At 36.4% G+C, this 26,135-nt stretch overlaps 1 protein-coding gene across 1 annotated transcript in view; it reads left to right on the top strand.

Moving 5' to 3' along the window:
- Window positions 1–6,028: 6,028 nt before the first annotated feature.
- Window positions 6,029–26,135, top strand: part of mRpS31 (mitochondrial ribosomal protein S31) — a 30,676-nt gene continuing 10,569 nt past the window's right edge. The window contains exons 1-5 of the mRNA XM_083124771.1: window positions 6,029–6,165; window positions 15,208–15,508; window positions 17,484–17,610; window positions 19,197–19,365; window positions 24,231–24,398. Of these exons, the coding sequence (XP_082980897.1) occupies window positions 6,122–6,165; window positions 15,208–15,508; window positions 17,484–17,610; window positions 19,197–19,365; window positions 24,231–24,398 (809 nt within the window). The 5' untranslated portion in view covers window positions 6,029–6,121. The remainder of the gene's footprint in view (window positions 6,166–15,207; window positions 15,509–17,483; window positions 17,611–19,196; window positions 19,366–24,230; window positions 24,399–26,135) is intronic.

The raw sequence follows: 26,135 nt of genomic DNA, 5'->3' as shown, positions 1-26,135 counted from the left end.
TTTCTTTCCTAATACTTGTTACATTTAAGATATGTTTAAGAGACACAGTTTTCATAAAATGTAATAATAATATAAAATTAGTGTCGCATATTTTAAAGTTTAACTACAGATAAGGATATCCAGAAGAAGTCTGAATGAAAAAATGAACCTAAAAAACCTAAGCCGAATTTGAATCTAGAACAAGTGTCCAAGAAGGGAGTTCGTGAGTTCACTCGCAAATTTCGCGTTGAAGGACAGAAGGATGAATTTCATTTACAAGCATGTCTGAAGAAGATTTCTGGTAAGTTTGAAGTTTTGACTGTAGAGCTTCTGGTAACGCAGATATCACCTTTCCAGTGAGATATTTATTTTAGTGCCCTATTTCACATATCAATTAGTCATGTTGGACAGAAAACTTTTTCTGTGTAACTTTTTTACTAGAAATTTTCACGATTAATGCACGTAAATATTCGTCATCGTGCTTATCAAGTTGTGTAAAAATTAATATCCCTTCTTCTGAATTTTCCCCTCTGTTAAGTTAAAAAATGCTACGACTAAATCTGTTAGAATTCTATTTCTTCTTCCACCTTCTTCGCATTACTGTTAAATAATTATTAATTTATTATAATATGTGCAATCGCGCAAAACATGATATTCGGTAAACATGAAAATATCAATTTCTTATCGAGTTGGCTGTTATACGAAATTCATCATTTAAACTCACATTACTACTGGAGCAAATTTGTGATCTATCGCCTCTCCACTTTCGTTCACCACGAGCCGCCACTGCCAGTAGGGGTGGTATCGGAACAAGACGAGACATGGCAGTCTCGGTCTCGTTTTGAGTTTTTAATATCTGTCTTGTGTTCATTTGTAAATGTCTCACCGACGGTTTCGTCTCGATTTCGAAGAGCAATTATCGTTCTCGTCTCAAGTCTAAAAAAAAGAATATAATGTCACAGTTCAAACTTTCAGAGTGCATAGAAGTTATTAAGACAACTTTTCTTAATGACGTTTTTTTGTTTGACGACTCGTTTCGACACTACCAGACCACGAAAACGGGATATTATCCTGACTATACTTGTATATCAAACCAAACATTCGATTCAGAATTACAGCGAATGAACTGGCGTTGTAGTAATTATTAATTATACATAAAATGCATGATTTATCTGAGGAAGTCGCCTAGTAAAGTAAAAGAAATTCGGATTACATGATTATTTTTTTTTCAATATCGTAACAAAGTCTCGAACGAGATCGAGAATCTCGGGCAAAGTATCAGTCTCTCCTCTATTTTCCAGAGTTGTGTCTCGCAGGGTTTGTTCTTCTTCGCGTCTCGATTATTACAAACCCATCTTGGGCTCTTATCGATTTTCACAAGCCTATCTCCGGTTCTTCTCGGTACCAACCATATTAACAAACAAATGTTCCAGGTTTGACACTCGACTTGGGCAGACTGTTCCTCTTTGTGAATGTTCTTTCATTGTTAGGTGGGGGTGCTTGCTCGAACCTTAGGAGACACCTGGGGATGCTTCTGTGGTTAACGTCGATTACAGAAAAGCAACGTAAAAGTAGGCAGGTTTTTCAATGTTCAGTTAAGGTTCATGTTAGCACGTAATTGGAAGTTAATCCCCTATCACACGGAACTGGATTTCTAGTAGGAATGCCCTAGTTGGCGCTGAACTAATTTTCTAGGTAGCAACCATGGCCGCCTGGCTGACTGCTTGACTGGTTTGGAGGAATAGGACATGTTCTAATTGCTACTTGCTTCCCTCGACTGGATTCTGTGGAACAGCCATCAGAGCAAAGTTTCGCAATGTGAAGATAATCTGTGAATGTGCAAATGAGCGCTTTTGTCTGTGGTTTCCGAGTGTTACTCCAGCAATGTATAACACTTACAGCATGAAAGGCGCGTTGAGTTACACCGTGTGCCCGGTGTTTACATTTGGAACAACTAAAATATTCTTCCATACCTGTACAGTAAACGCTATAAAGCATTTATTTAAGCAATGCCATTGATTTGTACCTAAAACCATTTAATAGGAAACATTATTCCTCTCGGTTGAATAGTTATCGGCTTTTAAAAATGTGAAGTAATACATTGTTTACATCTCACGCGGCCGCCATTACAACTTCCCTCGCATGGGAACAAAAGTCTATCGACAAGTACGCTGATAAGGGCCAGTTTTTCAATGTCCTGTTAATCTCTCTGTTAACCAACTGCCAGTTGGAGATAACAGCCAGTCTTAACCAGCACCGAGTTTTTCAATGTGAAAGTAACTGCCAGTTAACTAAACCATGGTTCGTTCTCCGAAACAGTGTGTTGGCAATTCTGAAGCACGGAAATTACAGGAAATCGATCTGCGCGCCATCTGTTAGTATAGATTCAAACCGCGTCGACTGGCACACAGCCTGGCCTTTAAATATAGAACTACAAGCACGCCGCGCTCGAAAGCATGTTATTGCATGTGAAACGATAGGAAAAATGGCTGCGTATCCATTTTGTATGCTTAGGCCTACGAAATAAATTAACGAAAGACAGCACTACGAATTTTGTTTTCTTCTAATAAAGGCCAATTCCACGTGGGGGAAATGATGTTATGAGGCGCAAGCAAGCGCAGATACTTTCTTGTAGAAGAAGCGTGAAGAACTCGAAAGTCGAGACATTAATAATACCTATTTGTTGATATAAGTCCTCCTCCGTAGTCGAGCGGGTTAAGGCGTTCACTCGTCTTGAGAGCGTTCGCTGCGGGACGGCGTAGGTTCGAATCCGGCTCTGGTCGGAATTTATTCGGCCTACGTATAGGGCCGGTGGCAACCCACCATCGTGAGGAAATTGGGAAGCTCCGAGTGAGTGAGCGTAACCCGGTCAAGAAGACCTACAACAACGGCTGGGGGTTCGTCGGGCTGATCACCCGTCACCCCAATACTGGTCTAAGACCTCCACGCTATATAACAGGTGACGGAGGAACAGTGTGGGAGGGAGACCAGCAGGCGGTAGGTAAGCCAAGGCCCTTCAAAGGCTGTAGCGCTGTGGGTTTAGTTTAGTTTATTTGTTGATATAAACACTTACACTTATTATTAACATGTAAATATTGTACATTTGACTGCATGCTTTGTACTTCTCTATGCATGTTGTTGAGCGAAAAAACAACATGTTAATAGCAAGCAAGCTTTCTAAACTTCTAAAAGTATGAAGGTACGAGTAAAAATAATTTTAAAATTTACAGTAATATTTATCCGAGAAGATCATTCAACAATAAAGCGTGAATTGAATGCAACACACGTAATAAATAATTGACAAGAAAAAAAAATACCCGTGACCAGGACTCGAACTCGTATTACAAAACACAACAAGCTCCGAAAGGTGGTGCCGCTAACCACTATTTTTTTTAATTAAAGGAAATACCCCCTACACGGAGGTATCCCCCACCATTCACTCTTTTTCTCACTTTTACACTTTTCAATTCTTACATTTTTCTTTGTTTCTTATCAACTGGACGAACACAAATACCCGTGCCTTACCCGGGACTCGAGCCCAGAACCCCTGGCGTTGTAGCGCGCTCAGCAAACCACTTTTTTTATATATATATAAAGGAAATACCCCCTACACGAAGGTATCCCCCACCATTCACTCTTTTTCTCACTTTTACACTTTTCAATTCTTACATCTTTCTTCGTCTCTTATCAACTGAACGAACACAAATACCCATGCCTTACCCGGGACTCGAACCCAGAACTCCTGGCGTTGTAGCGCGCTCTGCTAACCACTTCGCCACGGAGGTCGACACCACTACACCACATTACTGTTTGAAGATTGTCCCGTCTGGTAGACCGGATATCCTGGTCACAAATTCTCTAACACAACCTTGCCAAGCGAATTCTAGCAACTACGCTGCTTAATTTCCATATTTGCATGGACGTTGGTAAGCTCTGCCAAACAAAATAAGTCTTTTTCTGTAAGAATTTAAAAGTTTTATGAATCATATCTTGTTTAATCTGACAGTGAAGTTGCGAGTGTGGAAGGAACTTCGATAGCTGCACGAGGCATCCATGTTGCTTCGTAACTTCCAGTTAGGCTGGTAACTGCAAGAAGAAGTACCAGTAAAGATAATCGCTACCAGAGTTCCAGTTACGAGCTAACTGTACATTGAAAAACCGAAATTTTCACTAACTTCCAGTTACGTGCTAACATGAACCTTAACTGAACATTGAAAAACCGGCCCTAAGTATCGTGTGAGTTGAAAACTAGCAAATTGGTAGCCAATCCAGCGCCAACTAGGGCATACCTACTGGAAATCCAGTTCCGTGTGATACGGGCTTTAGTGAAAATTTCGGTTTTTCAATGTACAGTTAGCTCGTAACTGGAACTCTGGTGACGATTATCTTTACTGGTACTTCTTCTTGCAGTTACCAGCCTAACTGGAAGTTACGAAGCAACATGGATGCCTCGTGCAGTTCCACACTCGCAACTTCACTGTCAGATTAAACAAGATATGATACATAAAACTTTTAAATTCGTACAGAAAAAGACTTATTTTGTTTGGCACAGCTTACCACGCCCATGCAAATATGGAAATTAAGCAACGTAGTTGCTAGAATTTGCTTGGCAAGGTTGTGTTAGAGAATTTGTAGCCAGGATATCCGGTTTACCAGGCGGAATAAGACCTTACATAATTTTGCAAAATATATATTAACTGAAGAAAACTGTCCATTACTGCAGAAAATTTATAGCTCCGCGTACTGTTTTTATTGAAGAAACTGACGTGTAAACCCAAGTGTTCTAATCGTATTGTCATTTTAAAATTTGTGAACAAAATATTGTGACGAAAATAATTGTAATTCCAAATAGGCATTCCTGTAAAAATAATTTCTTCCCAATCAGAACCAATGTATTGGCAATGAACAAGACTGTTCAAGTGTTCAGCCATTGACTGTTGACGGTAGTATTGCTTTGTCATTATAATGGCAAAACCTTCCACCGAGTGGCTGAATTATAATAAATGCTGCCACTGTTCGGACATAATCACATAATGCATCTGCAAGAAATGGAGCACTCGTTTTTGTACTGTAATTTTAAGATACTTTTGTGTTTTCCCACAGTAACTATTAACTAGGGGTGTGCGGGATCCCGAAAATTCGGGACCGGGATAGGGAAAAAAATTACCCGTCCCGATCCCGACTTCGGGGAATTAATTCCCGTTTTCTCGGGATCTCGAGCAGTCGGGAAATACCGAATGGTCATTTTTAAAAGTCGTTAATTCTCTACGTCTTCTGCATTGTAAATGTCTGGAACTTATCGAAAATTGTTTGTTTTGTATCAGAAATGCGAAAACAATCTGTTAAAGTGAATATGACGTGTAGAATTCGAGATTTCCAGAGCTTCGGGAAATTTTGAACATTTCCCATCCCGTCCCGTCCCGAATGTCGGGATTTAAAAAAATTCCCGTCCCGATCCCGTCACGACCCAAAAAACTCTGTCCTGCACACACCTACTATTAACTAATGACTTTATGTTGTCGCTTTTACGGCCCACGTTAAGTTCATGTGGCTAGCAGAAAGCCCTGCCTGCACGCCTCGCTGAGATGGGTCGTTTTCACTTCAGTGACGTAGGAGTAGGAGGTAAATTTCAGCGATGTTTGAAGTCGTATTTTTCAAACACCAAAACAAATATCGCCGAGATATTTTACACATCTCAATTCTGTGTCACAATCCGTAAAATGAATGGATTTATAACGTTTTTTTACGTCGTAGTGGAAAGGTCCAGTACTCAAATTTCATCAAGCGTTGGATAAGACAATCACATTTGTCCGTGGTACAATTATGTTGCTGTATATTAGCAAAATATCCTCTATCGGTAGCATTGTACGAAAAAGAAGGATATAACGGTGTAGTTATATTTTTGTGTCTATAATGGATATTAATTTTATATATAATCAATATTTTGATATTAATTTATCAAAATATTATATAATCTGAAGAATATTAAGCTGGGTACGCATTTTTCTTTGCATCGCTACAGCCATGGACAAGTTATCCTGCACCTGTAGTCAAAAAAGCATGTGAATGTCGTAAAAACGAGTGTAAACTTGAAAGACAATGAATTAGTTTTTTGGTATTTGTAGTTCTTGTGATCAAGGAGATGGATAAATGCATACATATATCATTTTTAGTAAGGAGAGCAAGGTATGAAAGTAAATTAAAACCGGATATCGTTAAAAATCAAAGTAAGCAAAAGTCTGAGCGTTTTAGCCCAAAACCACGATCTCCTCATCTTCTCTGTCCTTGTTTTCATAACGGTTCCGATTATTTTATGATTTCTCCAGCACAAAGACTAATTATCGTAGAATTTTGGAAATCATTGTCATACGAAATTTGAACCTTCCTGAAAGTAATGAGCACTGTTTGGACTCGGAAAAAAGTTATTTATGTTGAAAAAAACAACTTGAAAATTACCTTACGCACTTCTCATGGAAAGGATATTCTCCGTCGACAAGCGACAGTAAATATCATAGAAGCGTGGGAATGAATGTAGAAGTAAATCGGAACCCTAGTAGAAATCATGTAGAGATGTAATTTTAATGCTAAGGGAACCAAACGTAACCTTCCTAACCTAACCACGAAAGCATATATTGAACAAAACCTTACGTAATCGCTAAAAATCCGCAGTATGTGTTAACAGACGTACATCGAAATCGAACCATGTAAAAATTGCATTCGTAGCATGATGAAATCGTAATAAAACAAAGGCAACTTGGGCCGCACCGTTTTTTTAATTAATGTTTTTCATTGAAAGTGTAATGTGTGTTAAGATTTACACAATTATTTTCTAATTTATCTTGCTTTATGTGTGTGTGTCTGTAGGTCAAGTTCGAATGACTCAGAACAATTATATAAAAAACCGTTCCATTCACAATACATATGCAAATTACATGAATATAAAGTCAATTGTATTAAGATGATAGGAATTGTAGCTTTCCTGGCGACATGATTCGAACATTTTCATTGCTTCATGTTCTACATGGAACATTTTGAACATGAAGCATTGAAAGATGCTCCCAACCAACCTTCCTGTTTCTACAGATATGTGGATGACACATTCCTCATTTGGCCACATGGACAATAGGCATTACAGAGCTTCTTAGAGTTCTTTAACAAACGGCATTCAAATATCCAGTTCACCATGGAGATAGAAGAAAATGGGTACCTCCCATTCCTGGACATCCTGATCCACTGCAAACCTGATGGCACCCTCGGACATAGTGTGTACAGAAAACCCACCCACACTGACCTGTACCTAAATGCCAATAGCTTCCATCACAAAGCACAATGCCTCGCCGGTCTGAACACACTAGCCCACAGGGCAGTAACCGTTTTTGACCAGGAGAATTACAATCAGAATTCACTCACCTCGGAACCAGTCTACATCAGAACGAATACCACATCAGAGATATCAACAGGGCGATCAACAAGGCAGTTTCATTTCAACAGAGACAAGCACAAAGAACAGTGTGGCCCTGGGAAGGGCCGATTCTTCACAGCCAAGAGAAGCCGAACATGAGGACGAGGCCATTACAAGGACCGATACTGCACCGCTCAGCCTCTCCATCAGTAGCAAAACAGGACAGGAACGCCCTACTATAACAGTTTTACCATTCGTAGGACACACATCTGGGAAGTTAAGCAGAATTCTAGCCAGGCATGGGGTGAAGACCATTCACAGGCCACCGCTGAAAACCAAGGCCCTACTCCGTTCAGTCAAAGGTGACCTAGAACTCCGTATTCCAGGAGTATACTGAATACCCTGTGAGTGTGGGACACCATACATAGGCCAAACGGGATGCACCATTGAGCAGCAGTGGAATGAATATCAACGTAATATCCGATTATTCCAACCTGATAAGTCAGGACTTGGGGAACACAGCATCACCGAGGGACATAGAATTTTATTTGCCAACACAAAAATAATATTCAAATGTGCTGGTTACTGCGACCGACAGGTAAAGGAAGCCATAGCCATATCACGGGAAAGCACCAATCTCAACAGGGACGTGGGACTCCAGCTCAGTCACGCCTGGAACCCACTCCTCCGTAAAAACAAGACACCAGCCAATGATAACACCAGGATCCAAAGAGAGCCAATAGGAAAACAAAATCCAAACACATTATAGTCATGTATATTAACCTACACTGGCCTCCATTTCTATATTCCCTGAAGATGAGAGCAATGTATGCCCTCAAAACTGAAGCAAATCCAATTTAACCTGGCTGGTAACCCAAGAACACTTGTTCGAATTTAGTAAGATGAGTTTTGATGTAGTGTGGTGTTTACTTTCTGGCCTTATGTCTACTTTCGTATGTCTACTACCCTATGTCTAGCAATGAATGCACATTTCAATTTTCATTTCAGATTCAGAAGAGAATATGTTTTTGTATTAGGGAGAGAAATAAAAGGTATGGAACAAGAAAATGCTGACAACTATTTTGCTATGGGGTCATTTCACGTGAGAACACCCACAACAGGTTGCTTCATAGTCATGGATTTGCTTCCATTTTTTTTTACTGATGGATACTTGGACCAATATGAGAAATATGTAATATTAGACTTGTCCACCAAATATGTTGAAAAATATAATTTTTTGAAAATTTGACTTTTAGAAATTGCATGGACGAAGAAACTCACCATATGACACAAAATATGTCATGTCTTGGAAACTGTGTGGAATATTTTGATGATTTAGGTATTGTTGGACAGGATAAAGACAGTCCTAACAGAAAATAACTGTGTTACCATTCTTACCTGCTCCGAAAGTAGAAAAATCTTTAAAGAAAATAATATGTTGTGATGAGAGAAACACTCCACTTTGGGTAATTGTTTGATAGGGAATCCCAGGTTTTACCACGATGAAAATTGTTACACAGCATAATTAATGCTTGTTCAACATAATATTAAAAGATCAGAAAGGTAATATGGTTCATAATAAAAAATATCACAGGTTTCAGTATTCAAAGTATGAACCATTGTTTCCACTGGTACACATTTTTATTTTTGACAAATGTCCTAAAACACTCACAAATTGCCACTAATATGAGTACACATAATATTGTTATAAATGTTTTGAGTACGTAGGAGAAGCATTACTGTGACGTTTATCCATTTTTAGCTCACAAATTGTACTATAGAGCAACCACAAGGAAAAGAACCTTCAGCAAAAGTCTCCGTGCACCTTTCCCTTCTTGCGTTCAGCTCGGGCCATAAGGAAGCATGCTCCACTCTGCCCCTCCCCTCCATGCGGGAGTCACGGGTCTGCACAGGTTGTTTTACTTGTGGTTCCACTATAAGACCAGTGGTGTTGTCCAGAATGCATATGGGTTAGTGAATACCGAATGATCCAGCACTGGTTGCTTGACAATTTTTAAAATTTTTCATATTTTTGTTGTTCTAACCCATATGCAGGGGTAACTCAAAGCAGGCATTATTTTTCTAAAACTTGACTTCGTTTAAAATTGTGACCATTTTTGGTTTCCGACATTTTTAACTTAAATATTTTCTGCCAATGCTTTGGATGTATATGTTTCCTCTTAGAAAAATATAGCTGTGATGTGACATTACTTCCCTACAAAAGAAAATACTAAACTTTGATTTGTCTTTATCTTTAGAATCCTTCCCGGTAGCACCAAGAAAATAAACTAATCCCTCTGGGGCTTACGCCATGTTAAACGCCTTACCATAGAGCTGGAACCACGGACACAGCAACAATTTGGGGAACGACTTAAGATGACCGGACACCCCTCCGATTTTCTTCATATTTGGCATACTCACTAATTGAGGCCTCCTAATCACGAATCTGAAGTTAAAAGTTGTCGGAAACATCTAGAAATTGCAAAATAAGCAAAAATAAGTCGTTAGTTTTCGGAATGGAAACGTCAATTTTTGCTAATTTTTTTTTTTTTTTTCACAAGGAAATATATATATTCCTGATAATACCACAACACCAAATTTTAACATTGTTTGCCTAACCTAACCACATGTCAATGGTTCGTGGGGCTAGCGTCAGTGGTTCACAATTATTTTGCAATTTCTAGACGTTTCCGACAAATTTTAACTTCAGATTTGTCATTAGCAGGCCTCAATTAGTAAGTATGTCAAATATGAAGAAAATCGGAGAGGGGTCCGGTCATCTTAAGTCATACCCAATTTGGATTTCATACAGGTCCTGTAATGGACTCAATATACTATACAATAATTAAATACGTTTGCACACACTGATGAATACACAAAAGCCCATATCTGATTAGTAAAGCCCAGATTTTTATGTAATATCAACCCCTAAAGTATGTACATAAATATGTAATAAAAATGTCTGAAATATGTAAAAAATATGTAAATTCATAATGAAATATGTACTATAAATATTTATTCCAAACGTTACTTCCTATTTTTGTTACATTTTTTCCTCACAAAGGGATATGTTTATTTCAAAAAGACTTACAAAAATTGAAGTTACAATATTACAATGCTTACATTAAGTATTTTTTATGTTCTTATAGAGCAAAAATATTAACCACAATTTGAATATGTTCAATATTTAATATACAATGTCACCCGGCACCATTCAAAATGTTCAGTAGTAAATTTTCGTTGCCCAAATTTTTCACTCAGAAAGCACTTACAAAAATTCAGGTTACCTTTGATTTTGGGGCAGGCACTGTATTTAATTATTTAACTTACAATATGTTACCAGGTACATTTCCAAATGTTCAGAAGTAAATGTTTGTCGCCGATCAGATAATATGTTCTTGTACGCAGAGAAACTTCTCTCCACGTCACAAGAAGTAACCGGAGCGTACTTCAGGAGGTGAATGTGGTCGGGAGAAATATCATTGGGAGGGTTAACTGTTTCACCATTGAGAATGCGGCTCACTGTAAATAAGCTGACGTAACCTGGGTTTCTTTCAGTCAATGCATCAAATTTTCTTCGAGCTTTCTCTCCCACATCTCCTCCAACAGCAGACAGTTTCTTTCTTGCATCCTCATATATATATCCATGGCTTCCAGGAGAGGAAGCCCAACAGTTTCAAGTTTTTTTATGCTTGTATCAATCCAACCAAAATTGCTGTTTATGTATGCCATATCGCAAGCAAGTTTGGTGTCCTTGAAGAGATTTTGAGTAGTGCGTACCGATACAGCTGAGTCCGCCGAAAATTAGTCAAGCACAGATTTCACTTCTTCAAAATGTTTGTTGTAAAACTTACTTGCCCAGATCCAAGTGCCCCATCTAGTAAGAATAGGTTCCGGAGGAAGTGGTACACCTGGCAAGTGTTCCTTGTAAACTTGCACACGTTGTTGTGACTTCAGAAACACCTTTTTCGTGGAAGAAATAAGTTGGTTGACTTCCGGGAAATTGCCTCTCACCTCCTCAGCAATGCGTTGGAGAGCATGTGCCAAGCAAGTAAAGTGAATCAAGTAAGGATAAAACACTTTAAGTGCCGTAGCAGCTTTTAACATGTATGACGCACTGTCTGTGAACATGAGAAGAACTCTCTCTTCTTGTATGCCATCCGGATACAACAATTTAAGACTGTCATTCACAAATCGTGCTATGGTGGAATGATTAGTACGCTCTAGAACTTTGCATGCAATGAGATGTGGTGTAGATGGAGAATCAGCAATTAGCGTTCCAACAATGAAATTACTTACATACCGTCCCAAAGCATCAGTTGTTTCGTCGATGGAAATCCACACATAGGAACTGCCTACTTCTGCCCTAATTGATTCTAAAGTTTCTTTGTAGGAATGTGGAAGATATCGCTTTCGAAGGGTTGACTCGTCAGGAAGTTTACGGCCACAATATTTTTCCAGAAAATCCCGGAACTTCGGTACTTGAATTTTATACCAAGGGATGTTTGCTGCAATCATTGATTCGCACATTTCCTTGTAAAACACACTGAATGAAGAATCCTCTTGCATCTGGGTTAGTAAAACTTGCTACTTTTCACTCCGTAGTTGTTTGTTTTTCACATGAAGTGAAGTGCTAACATGTTGATCTAATTGAGACTTCATAGTGCACCCAACTTTTTTATCGCACACTCGACAAAAAATAACTTTACCATCCGTAGTAAATGCATCATCGACTTCTATCCAAGATCGCAACTTTTGAGATAACGAGGAGGTAGGCGGAGCCATTCCAGCTTTCTACAGCTAAAACACTGTTTAAATACTGAGGCAAGCTCTTCTTAAAACTCCAATGGTTAAAATGAAAAGGCGACGAAATATATATACGAAATTCTACGGTTGAGTTAACAATACTTCATTCAAGATTTGTCGCCGCCGGCTGCAAAAATCACTACAATGTACGGATGAAAGGTAAGTGCCTCTCAGCGTTGTACTTGCCACCTTCCATTGTTGGTTCTCTTCGTTCGCTGTGTGTTGCTTGCCACTCCATGTTACAAACTGGAAACTGAAACACTGTCGAATCTTGATGTAATTGTTACGATGCGGCGAATCAACGAACTGCTATGTACGTACAACGAAGGCAAATCGCACTTTTAAGTTACTATATTTTTTTAGACCTGGAAATGGGGAGGGGAAGTGAGAAGATACTTTTTTAACTAGTAAGCCAAAAGTTCATTGGATTTTCCTCTTAAGGACTGTTTTATGTAAAAAATATTTCGTATCTTAGGAATATGTAACATTTAGTAAAATATGTAATATAAAACTTCACTGTGACATCTCTACTGATGTAATTCGTCAATATATTTTAATTCCACGCTTGTACATATAAAGGAAAAAATATGTAATTACATAGAAATCCAGGCTTTACTGATTAGGTTGATTGAAATGTACTTCTCCCTGTTGTGAGCCGACATGCACCATGCTGCTATGAATATCACCCTCCCAGAATTCCGCTCTCTTAACAGAAGTTCCCAGTGGGAGTAAAAGAAAACAAATGAGGAGTGGAAAGAAAAATTACATGCAATCTTAAAAAGTCTTCAAAATTGAATATCAGTTTTGGCCTTGATTTTCAACCATTTTAATTTGAAATGGTGAAAAAGTACAATACATAAATTAAAGCTTGAAATGTACTCAAATCAATGTTCTTTACCACAACTTTCTACCATTTTTCTTAGCTGAGTTATCACAATTATCGTAACTATCTGCAAAGGCAAAAATATCAGAAGTAATGATACAAAAAATGGTCTTTGAGCTACCCCTGCAATTTTTAAAAATTGTCAAGCAACCAGTGCTGGACCATTCGGTATTCACTGGCCCATATGGATTCTGGACAAAAGCGCTGGTCTTAGTACAATTTCTGTGAGCTAAAAGTGGATAAACATCAGAGTAATGCTTCTCCTATGTATTCAACATTTCTAACAATATTATGTGTACTCATATTAGTGGTAATTTGTGAGCGTTTTAGGCCATTTGTCAAAAATATAACTGTGTGCCAGTGGAAACAATGGTTCATACATTGAATACTGAAACCTGTGATATTTTTATTATGAACCATATTACCTTTCTGATTTTTTAATATTATGTTGAAGAAGCATTGATTATGATGTGTAACAATTTTCATTGTGGTAAAACCTGAGAATCCCTATCAAACAATTACCTGAAGTGGAGTGTTTTTTCACCAAAACATATTATTTTCTTTAAAGATTTTTCTACTTTCTGAGCAGGTAAGAATGGTAACACAGTTATTTTCTGTTAGGACTGTCCTTCTCCTCTCCAACAATGCCTAAATCATCACAAAATTCCACACAGTTTCCGATATATGACATATTTTGTGTTATATTGTGCGTTCGTTCGTCCAATTTCTGAAAATTTTCAAAAAATTTTAAGCTTCAACATATTTGTTGAATAAGTCTAATATTACATATTTGTCAATTTGGACCAAGTATCTATCAGTAAAAAAATGAAGCAAATCCATGACTATGAAGCAACTTTTTGTCTTTCAATTGGATGATTGCACATGGAATGACCCTATTGTAAGTACACAAAATTTGAAGACAAGTTGGGGAACGTATCCACGAACCAAAAAAGATCCAAGTAAAATCTTTATTTTCAAACACTTTGAAGAAGGGTTACAGTGATACAGGAATGTGGAGTACAAGATGCATTGTACCCTCCATCGATCAAATTTGCACCCCTTGTACTACCCTCAAATAATTGTTGGGTTCAAGATTCTGTTGTTCAGTTAATCTCATTTCTAACAGGTAAAAACAAAAAGTTTATTTTGTTTACAGTAGTACTTTCCTTATCAAATAATTCGAACCACAGTAAACATACTATACTACGGACTCTGTCCGAAAGCTACAAAGTACAGACTTGAAGTATGGTCTTAACGGAAGTGACGTCACGTAATACAGTTCGAAAGCGCTAAGAACAGAAGTACACAAGTGCACAGCTCGTAGTACAAATGGTTGCTGACTAGGTCACATGATTTCCAAACTCGTTCATTTGTTTAAAATCACGGAGGTAGAAAGCCAGCAACACAGATTAAATATACGTTATGGGGCAGGAAGTTGTTGGTTAAAGTTCTTCTAATGTGTGGAAATGTATTTGTAAGAACATTTGAAAATGCTATGTGATTTCTATGGTGAAAAGCAAGTGTTTTAAACACAGGGAAAACAACGAGTACTCAGTTTTATCTACTTATCTTGATTTGATTGATTTAGTTTATCTTACTTTGCGTTTTGTGCCTCTTGGCTAATTTGCAAAGATGAGGATGAGTGATGAAATGATGAAATTGATGAATGGATATTCAGAAACAACCAAGCCCCAGCGGGATTCAAACCCGGGACCCTTGGCATCGCAGCGCCACAGTATCTACTGATCTTATTTGGCACTTCAGTCAAAGTGCAATTCGAAAGACTTTCACTTCCTGTCCACGACTTCAAGACCATACTCGGAGGATGCTCGCTTCAAGTACCCTCTTGCACCTTTGAGGCACGGCCTCAGTGTTAGTTCACTTGGGTTTTGCTGTTGGTAAACATTTTTTTTAAAGGATGTTAAAAAAAATTGAAGTCGATGTTTGCTGTTATCAAATAAAATGGCCCACCCCACACATTTGCATAATATTTGTGGATGCCTGTGCCTAGGTCAAATTTTGTACTCCCAAATAAAAAAAATGTTCCTGCAGCACTGAATTGGTTATGTTTATAAATTACTTTGTATGGATAATTTACATATGAGTAATTTGAAGTTACTTTTTCTTATTTCTGAAGGTTTCTGCATCAGCCATGGTCAGTTGTACAACGCTTGAAGTCAACCAAAAACAGGAAAGATGGTGATACAACAGAGTCTGCTTCAAACAAACCAGTCGATAGTGAATCTGTGAAAGATGCACAGAAGCAGCTTCATTCAAAAAACACTGTTGAATACACCACTTCATCTACTGAATCTTCATCATCCTCATCTGATGAATCAAGTGATGATGAGATGGTCAGAAAATTGGAAGCACCAAAAGTAAAGCAGAATATGGAAGCTGTACAGAAGTTGAATTCCTTGTTGCAGTCGATGGCAAAGGTACTTGATGGTAGTAAATATGCACCTCCTTCCTATGGTGTGCATTTTCAATATTTTCTCCTTAAATTTGTATTGATGATGCAAATTAAGGTGAAAATGATATTAATCTTGAGTTGTGACTGAAATGAAACGTTAAAGTATTTACGAGGGTTACAGCAACCATTTTTTTCCACGATAATGCAGGCAGTAGCTGCCAAGACATTGAACTGAGGGAAATGGGAAGTTAGTGCTTGTTTAACAATCATGCAGGATGATTGTGATCCGGTGTAATCAGCATTCTTATGTGAAAATAGCATTTCTCCGTGGAAAGAATGCGAGAGAATGTCACATTGAGCTTGTGGAAGCTTTAGGAAATGATGCTCTGCCATACCAAACTGTTGTGAGGTGGGCAGCAGCATTTGGGCATGGGAGAAAAGCAACTGCCGACATGCAACACATTTGTAACGAACGATTGATGTTTCTTATTTTGCCTTTTTCTCTATCTTGATACAGATCTCTATGTTGTTCAAAATTCATACATTAAACATTAACACTGTTAAGCCTTGTTTCCATGTTAATAAAACATTAAAATACTGACCAAGGCAAAATGTATAGTATAAAAAATATATACACTAAAACGTAACGTTTCCACCCTCTAACAGGGTCTTCTTCAGATGAAACTTCACACAATGTTTTATTAAACATTAGCATATATCGTAACCTTCCAATTGTATATTTTACAATTTCTTGCCTGACCCGCATTATCGTGGGAAAAAATTGTTGCCATGACTTTTGCTGTAACCCTCGTAGATATTATATACAATTTTATAAATGTTGGAAATGTAAAAACGACTCTGCAGTCTTGATTTTCTTATTTATCGTTGCTTTGGAACACTCATGATTTGATCCCAGGACCCTTGACATTCTAGCATGTGTACGATCCAGACATGAAATTCAAAATTCTCACAAAAGGGTGGCATCATCAGTGGTGTAATGAAATGCAGCATGATGGGGTAGGACATGAGCAGACTCTCTTCTTCCCACTTGTAGCTCTTTGGTGCATAGTTTAATGCTTCTGTGGTACAATGAAACATGTATAGAAGAACTCTTAGACCTGAATCACTTGATGTATGCGTAATGCAATGTATTGGATGAAACAATCCCACTAAAATCACAAGTTAAACACTAATTGTACAAGTCTGTTGCACGATCGTTCTCTCAAACAACTCACACAAACTGTGCATGCACAGCAGCTAAATGACACAAATCACAGTTTGTCCGAACCAGTGGTAAGTTTTAATTTTATTTGTACTGCGATTTTAACATTCTTGCTCCAAGTTAAGTCAGATATGGTTGTTCTGACACGTGGTGTAAGAATTTTTTTTTATTTAAAATAATTTACTTCCGGGAGTATTGACATTGATAATATTTTTGTTACAAGTCTCATTTTACATCTGGTGGCCATTTTAGGGGCACATAGTAACTGTTGTTGTTTTCAGATATTTACTCAAGTTGTACTTATATTCTGTAATTGCAAATTTAATAAATCAAAAAGTTATTTTTCAGAATGAATTGTTCCTCTTTTTGTTCATCACTTATTTCGCTCTGATATTAATAGTTTTATTAATATGTTCTCCATGAAGTACATACAAATTCTTAATTTATTTAAATTACATAAATCACATATAATTTACCTATCTAACCACATACTTATTAGAACCACCTCGGTTGCTAAGCACCTTGAGAAATGGATATATGATCTCATTGGCAAAGATTCTAGGTTAAAGATGTAGCTTGGATGTTGTTGTTTGTGCCCCTTATCAATTTTGTCTTATTGTCATTCATCTTATTGTCATGGTGAACCTAAAGATGTAAAAGCAGAAAAAGGATGTAAAATAGGGAAAATGCAGAAACAACATGCTTCTTTAGCCAAATTTTTTGGCATGTTATAATCAAAATTTATTTAGCATCATTGATATGAATTTCTCTTCTGTAGGAGCAGCCTAAAACAGCCATTACAAATAATGTTGAGTTAGCCAGACCAATGCAACGTAGAAAATTAAAAAAGGATGAAGAAAAACCAAAAGAACCTCCACCGCCAAAAGAGATACAAGAAGCTGTAGGTTAGTCACTTGTTTTTTATATTCAGAGAATGAATTCTGAAAAGGAACATTTATTTAAGGTTGTGTGAACCTCAAAAGAACCATGCAAAATAATCTAACACAATTATTTTTAGTGGCTATTAATTGATTTTATCTGCAACGTTTCGTTCTGGTTTCCCAGAACTTTTTCAAGCTACACATACAACTACACAACCTCACATGGCTGGTCACTCTACATTTCTAAGGAATTAATGTGTGTGCTTATTTCCTCCTAGGTGAAACTGGTTTTTCCACATTTTTTTCCAATTGTTATAGCTGGCTGTTTCCCTCCCCTCCATCCTGTAACCTACTCTTCTGGTCTTCTCTCCCCTCCTTCTGGTGGCACTGACCTTCTGGTGTGAGGTTGTGTTGTATGTGTAGCTTGAAAACGTTCTGGGAAACCAGAACAAAACGTTGCAGATAAAATCAAATAAAAACCACTAAAAATAACTGTTAGATTATTTTGCATGTACAAAAAGTGGTTATGCGAACTTTCAAGAAGAACATTGATATTCTGAAAAACTCGAAAGAACCACTCATCGACATGGTAATCAGACACACAACTAGTATCAACTGCAGAATATTATTAAGGACCACATTAAGTGTTCATCTGTTTCATTTTGGAAATATTGCGTTTATTGGAAAAAGTATGTAGTTATTTTTTGAAGTGTGCAGAAAACTGGTTCTCATTAAAAAAAAAAAAAAATAGCATTATGATTATATTGATGAACACAGTGTAAGGTGGTGTGCGCACTCGTCAGTATTTTACTTGATCTACTATTTTATCTAAGTAAATGCAAGGGCAGTAAGAACATTGAAAGTTAGTGACAATGGTTCTTTGAACATTTTCCTATCTCAAGTACTTCTACTAAATTACTAATATCTACTCTAACGTTACATTTCAGAGATCATCTTTTTATTGTCTTCAAATGAACAAATGTATTTTTTTTACTAGTTGTCGAGATTGAGCTTACAACATACCTACATGGACATCCAGAAGGAGAATTCCATGCCCTTGGAAAATGAAGGTCAAATAAAAATTATGTATTACAATTTCATTTCAGTCACAGTAATATATGCTAATTATTGCAAGGGCATTGCAGGAACATGACAACTTGAAACTGGAGCAGTTCTGTTTTCTTTTTTTTTTTATGGGACAACATTATCATGGGAGGAAATGTGTCTCATTTGCCCCCTGGAAAAAAAAATACCTTGCTTGCCTGCCCCTCCCTGGAAGAAATCCTGCAGACATTCGCACATACCTGTGATATACAACAAATCTGGTGCGCTAACCACATTGTTTGTTTTTCATTATTGGTACAGAATTTAACATAGGATTCTTTTTATTTTAAAATACCAATGAATGTTGTGCATTTTTTCTTTTTATGTTGGAACTGGCCTATTATGTGCAGTTATGAACACTGTCAATTACATTTACACATTCTAGTTGTTAAATTTACTCCTGCACTCACATAATACATAGTGTCAATAAGGAAACTTGTTGAACATGATTATTTTAGGACCATTATTTATTTATTTGAGCTGCACTTACTTATTGCGATTTTTAGGGCCTGAATTGCTGACAGCTACCAAACAGGTTGCAGAAAGTATTGGAGGAGATGTGAAAACTACAGAATCGGAGTTACTGCAGAAACTTACCTCACAGACTATTGCAGCAGAAGAAGATGACAAGGCAGACTTGGAGCAGGAAACAACTGAGCCAACAGTAGATTTAAGGTTGGTAGGATTTGTGTCTGGACTAACTTCAGTTAGGTTGCCTTAGTATTTCTGAACTCTTTTCCACCCCCGTACCACTGTAGAACATTTTTTTTAACATAAAAAAATCCTTCAACAGCTGCAATTTATCAACAAGCTTCATTTTGCAAACAAATATTTGAAAATAAGAAAATTCACTTAATGTAGCTTGATAATATTGTTCCACACCTGTTCCTACCATATCGTTGGTCTTCTTTTTAGCCTTCTGACTATGGTTTCCATTTACTTATGCTCTATTTTATTATGTAATTTTCGCAGGTCGTAACCATCAGATTCTTCGAGATTGTAACCTCATTGGTCTTTCTAGTTGCTCATTTGTTTTGACTTCATATTCCCTTTTGATCTTTTGTAGATCAACGTATTCTGCTCCATATTATTTTTTCAAGGGCCTTTAAACTATTATCCCTTAGTCCATATTCCACAGCTGTGGGTGTATTGGTTAAATCAACAGGATTTATTTTTTACTTTTAGATTGTTGCTAGCCTAATGGCTAAGTTTGTTAAGTGGTCGACTTTCAATGTCTCCAGTTTTAAGCCCTCTCATCAATCCATCCAATCATCACTCATTTCCATCATTACAATTAACCAAAAGTGGCAGAAAAGCATTACTAAATAACAAGAATATAACTACTTTTTGATTGTTTGTTTGCAAATTTTTATTAGCATAATATATCTTACTTGCAACTACTATTCTTAGGCTTAATCTCTTCGTGCATTTTCTTCGTACTGTTAATTGTTCTAGATATTCAAGTTCATGTGTATCTACACGTGTTTATTGTTATTATTATTGTTTCTTTCAGAGTACATTTCATGTTTTGTTTTATTTCCATTGCTTCTTTTGTCAGTTTATTGAAAGTTTCATTCATGGCCATCTTTCTTCTCCCTACACTACAAAGAGTGTAATTACATTCTCATAGCTTCAAAGACATTTAAAACTTAATATTTCTTACAAATGCATTCTTCCTTCTTTTGTATATATAAAAATTATCCACCATATTGTTGATGTTTGCTCAGAAATTTTGTTTTAAGGTTACCATATTGAAAAGTCCAGATATTCTATGAATAGGAACCTGACTTTTTCCCATGCTATTTTATTATTATTATTTTGAAAAACTGGGTTTTATTTTTTTTTTTTCGGTGTTATTTTTCCTTAAAATTTGCATTTTCAAAGAGCAACCTGAACTCAGAATTAAAATGTTGGAGTATTCAATCATACTTATTCTTAACATTACAGAATATGGTGGTAGAATCCCCAGTTAATTTGATTCACAAGTTCATTTTTTTTTTGTAAATGATCAAATTAAAGATATTGAAAATAAAATTAGCTTTCATATGAGTAGTGAATTAAAATTATGGCAAACATAACAGTACACCAAAAAATGAGGCAAGACAAAAAATACACGGTTGTAAAATTTCTATTTTCATAGTATTTTTCACTGCATACACATAAAACATCATATATTCATGGGAAACATAAAATGATCTAGAAAATTAAATTTCCATTGTTTTGCAAATTACTGTGAATAAAAATGTGTTTAGTGTATAATTAGGGCTGAACTGATACTCTTACTGATACCCTCTGATACTGATTGTTTAAAATATTGACAATATTGGTGTGTAAATATTCATTTCCACTTATGTGCATCAATTTATCAAGAAATTTGCTTTAGAATATTCAAGAATTACATGAGAATATGAAAATAGATGTTATGTAATCACAAAATATAGTTTTTCGTTTAAAGTTTTGCATAATTTCCAATATAATTAGACTCCGCAAAAGTATCGCACGGTATTTTTACAGACCCGTGAAAGAGCAATAAACGGAAAAGTATTGGTCGGTATCGGCTCAGCCCTATATATAATATTCTGTTATGATTCAGCATTTTTTTCAGTGTTTTCAGAATTGTGAAAACTACCCATAATTATACAAAATTTTCATTAATTCTGTACATGTAACAGTATTCTGCAATCTGGTTCATAAAGTTGCAAGCAAGTTGGATAAGAAAGTTACAATGGGTTCCTTGTTCGTCTACTGGGCTATCTGCTTTAGTGTCATTTTAGTGTCACTCCATGATCTATACATATAGATCTTTGGAGCTCTTCTATGGTGCAAGTCAACAGTGGAGAGACCATGCTGTACGAGCTACTGTGCAAGCGCATACTTCTCCATTGTCACTACACCTTTATGGCGTGTTGCTAAGGAACCTCTTTGAGTGCTGAAACACAAATTTTCCTTGTGCATAAATCTCCATGAAGTCTAAAATAAAATTCCTGTTATTTAATGACTTCCCCTCCTACATTTTTCAATTTTGCTTGCCTGATATTAAAAGTGATAAGTTTTATGTATTTTCATGTTATTTGTACTCCAAATATTATAAAATAGACTAATATGAAGATTTCAACATCTACCACTCAGCATATAATTGTGGTTATAACACAGAAGTCAACAAATTTAGCAAATTTCGCACACATTACAATACAAATAATTAATTTACATAGGAACCCATTGCCATCCCATTATGGAATTTTGCTCACAAATAATGAATTGATGTCTTCAAATCATATATTATTTTTAAAAAAAATAAAAATGGTGTTTTTGGGATCTTCAAAAGAACATTTTTTTAAGTTTCTTAAAAACTAAAAAATTGAAATACCACAGTTATGTTGCATTTCAAATTAAAGCTCATTAAAAGCAGAAGAGAATGACTCCAATTTGAGCTCTCTAGGTCAAATAGTTTTTGATCTACAGCTGTTTAAAGATTTCAAAATGTCATCAAATTTTTGGATTTTTGCTTTTTTTGAAAGTCAATAACTCAAAAACTAAGAGTAGAAAAAATTTGAAATTTGACAGTTTTTGTCCTCTTGATAGCTGCAATGTATAAACAAAAAATCTAAAAAAAATCTGAATCCTTAAGGTTCAATGTTTGACATGGAATGAGCCTATGTTAACCCTTACACAGCAGTGCCTCGTGCAAGGGTAAAATACTTTGCAAACAGAGCCTTTTCAAGCATGCACTTTTCACACTTGCCTCGAAGTAGAGGAAAAAATCTTAGCTCGGGAACTAATTGGTGTAGAGATATCAAATTGGTTTTGTTTTCTTTCTTAAAGACAGGGCTTTTAGGGGGAGGGGAAAATTTATACATTGTGCCTCCCAATAATTAGTGTAAAATGAAAAAGAACACATTTCTTTTTTAAAAAAATGATATAAGACACACCCCTGTTCAATAGACTGAAGTGAATGAAAAGGTGAAGTATGTAGTGGTGGTACATTCCTACAACCATGAAAAGTTTCTTTGAAATTACGGCATTCAGAAATTTTGCGTAATTAAGGAAAATCTCAAACTTTGGGCCTTTTGTCACCGCTTCCCCCTGCCCCTTAATTGTCGTAAGTTCCTTAAAATGTTGATTTTTACTCATTGTTACATGTAGAATTTATTTTTTCAAAAAGATGAGTAGTTTAGAAATTAGAGCCATTTATATAAATCTATCCCATAATATGTGGATGGGTCAAGAAGAAAGGTTACAACAACAAATGAAAAACACAGTATGGCCTGGTTTGAATTGATGATGTATTGTAAGAAGGCTACACACACACATCACTTTTCCACGTTATCGCCAAGGCATTTGAGACATTTATCAGACCGCTGGACCAACTTGTTGATGCTATCTTGGTAGAAATCATGTCCCTGCTCATTGAACCACTGTGGCATCTGCCTGGATGTCATCATCGGATGAGAACTGTATTCCAGACAAATGCACTTTTAGTGGGGGGAAAAGTCACTGTGGGCCAAGTCTAGTTGTATTGGGAGGGTGGGGGGAGGGTTCCCTCACTTCCCACCTGAAATGTTGCAGCAACTGTGTGCACTATGGCCAGTCAAATGACATACACCATTTCGCAACATGTTGTCTACTGATAACACTTTCAACATTCACTTCCACGTCAGACCAATCATGCAAGCGTCTCGCCATTGCATCGGCTACTATGCCACTGAAGGTAAATGTAAAGTTGTCGAAATTCGTCACGCGTATATGACGCCATCTGTTACACCTCCGGGTAAACCAATTACTTATCATTTATTCGTGCATTCACAGAATGCTTGTTGTAACTTTTTTTTCTGATCCATCCACGTATTATGGGGTAATGTAGGGAAACAAAGTACTCTTTGTTAGTAATAGTAACAATGGATATAGTGTTTTGTAATTACAGTATGTCATACCTTCATATGTATACTAAAGATAAAAAAGACAGAACTGAAATATCGTGCTTAGTTTTCAAGAAATGGCACGTCACAGTAATTGCTGCAGCATGCTTCTGGTCGGTACATCGACCATCCCTCAACAGTAATACTTGCGCTGATTGGAATTTTGACCATCCAACCTCTAGAGGGTAATAAAAGCGCTACATATATGGTGGAGACTTCTCAAATTTGCAGCTCTTTTATAATCTTGTGAGATGCATTTTCTTCTCATCGGGCCTCCCCGATGGCACAGCGGGATCGTCGTCGCCTTGTAATCAAGGGGTCCCGAGTTGATACCCGGTTGAGGCACAAGTTGTTCGGATCCTACTTTAAACTGTAGGTCCAGTCCCGATTAGCCTTATTGTGCATAAAGTGGTTTTAAAACACAAAATCAAATCAAATCTTCTCATCGGCCATCTGCTTCTGAATTCTTCCATTTATAGATTAGATTCAGATTATTTTATTTTTCTGTGCCCTTCCTATAATTCTTAAATGGATATTTACAATTTATATAGTAATCATAAGTTGTCATTATTCTTCTTCTTATTCTTATTATTATTTTAATAATGTGACTCATTTTATTATCAGAGATCTTCTAACTCAGATGAAAGTAGACACCAGTAAACCAGATTCAGAAGTACCAAGTAGAGCACAGCAAGTTCGTCAGATCTTAGGTGCGAGAAAAGATTACAAGGGAGTTAAGAGTGTGACGGACGAATTACTGGGACAACAGATTAGGAGACCCCAGCCTCGTGCGTAAGTAGAATGTACAGCATAGTCTTTATATTTGTCACACATTGTTCTTCATTTGTCTATATTAGTTATGAGATTTCAGTGACTGAAATTGACCATTTGAAATTATAAAAATATAATCAGTCAGAACGTTGCATTTTTATTACTGTAACTGAAAGAGAATTAACAGGCGTACATGTTAAAAATGCAACAATTGTTTTTTTAAGATATTACATGTGCATAGATTACAAGTTGTGATGCAAATTAAGTAACACCACAACATTTTTTAAAAAATAAACTAAAATTGTAACAATTAGATAGATAATTTCTCTTTAATTGTGCATGGCTTATTGAATTTTGATTTATGAAGAAGTGAATCCTATAACTATTAGGGCTGTGCCGATACTGACACACACTCTGATTCCCGCCGATACCAATGCTTGAAATTTGTAATAATTAAAAGTTGTTCAAAATATAGATTAATATGAGTGTATAAGAATTCAACTCTAATTATTCATCAACTTACCAGGTTTTTTGCTTGAAAATATTTGAGAATTACGTCATAATATTAATTTACATGTTACGTTATCGCAAAGTTCAGTTGTTTCCCATAAAATTGGTGCAAAATAAAAATGAACTTCAAATTTCGCATAACTTCCTGGATAATTAGACTCCTCGAAAGTGTCTCATGGTACTTTTGCAGAAAGTGAAAGGCTGAAATGTTGGAAAATTATTGGTAGGTATCGGTTATAAATTCCAACCAACACATCGACATCGGCTCATCCTTAATAATTAGGCATAAGTCGCACTTTGAGCTATAAGCATACAAATAAGTAATTCACTAATAACCAAGATGATATTCGTAGAAATTTTTTATCTCTTGGGGGCATGCTTTATTGTAATGTAACCTTATGCTTTTAAAAAGTTATTGGAATATCCCCCAATTGATTTTTTTCAAATACCGCACTGCATATTACATTTTTTAATAAAGATTATTCCACAATATTTGCACTGTAACATCAGATGATTGAAGATGATTGTTTCACCGCAGGCAATAAGCGTAGACATAAACCATATCTTCTTCCTTATTCCTTTTGGTACTATTTAATCCTCTCTTAACCCCTTAAGCGGGGAGCCTGAGTTGTGTTCGGGCATTTGAATTTGGTGGTTTTTTGTGCATTTCAGATCCAGTCAATGTTCCCGTAGCGGGTAATTATTTTCTTTAAATGAATATACAGTAGTACATACATTTTGGTTTGTACAGTTTGCTTGAATGTTTGTGTGTTCATTCACCTTTCTCTCATTTACAAGACATGTAATGTTATAATGTTGTCCAGAGCCATGTGCCCTCTGGGACAGGGGCGGACTTGCGGCTCACTGGACTGGGGTCTTAAGATTCAACATACGTTGAAATTATGTGTGCAGTAGTTTCATTTCCTATGTAGGTTTAACTTACACATACACTCTCACACTCTCTCTCTCTCCATCCCCCCTCCCTCCTTGACAATGTAGTGAGACAGAAATTAGCGGACACACAAAACAGAAAAAACTTCAAATATTGTTCAACATTTTGAATAATACCATGGAAAATACATTTTCATTTAGGAATATATGTATATATTTATTCTTTTAATTTATTATTTGACAAATTGACATAACAGAACTTCCATTGAATATTGTTCAATGTTTTCATATTACATATTGGAATATATGTATATATTTATTCCTTTGAGTTATTATTTTACAAATTAAACACACTAT

The sequence above is a fragment of the Lepisma saccharinum genome, chromosome 6 (genome assembly GCF_977018435.1).
Source record: "Lepisma saccharinum chromosome 6, izLepSacc3.1, whole genome shotgun sequence".
Lineage (NCBI taxonomy): Eukaryota > Metazoa > Arthropoda > Insecta > Zygentoma > Lepismatidae > Lepisma > Lepisma saccharinum.
The sequence above is the reverse complement of the archived record's forward strand: the minus strand, read 5'-3'. Positions and strand labels throughout refer to the sequence as shown.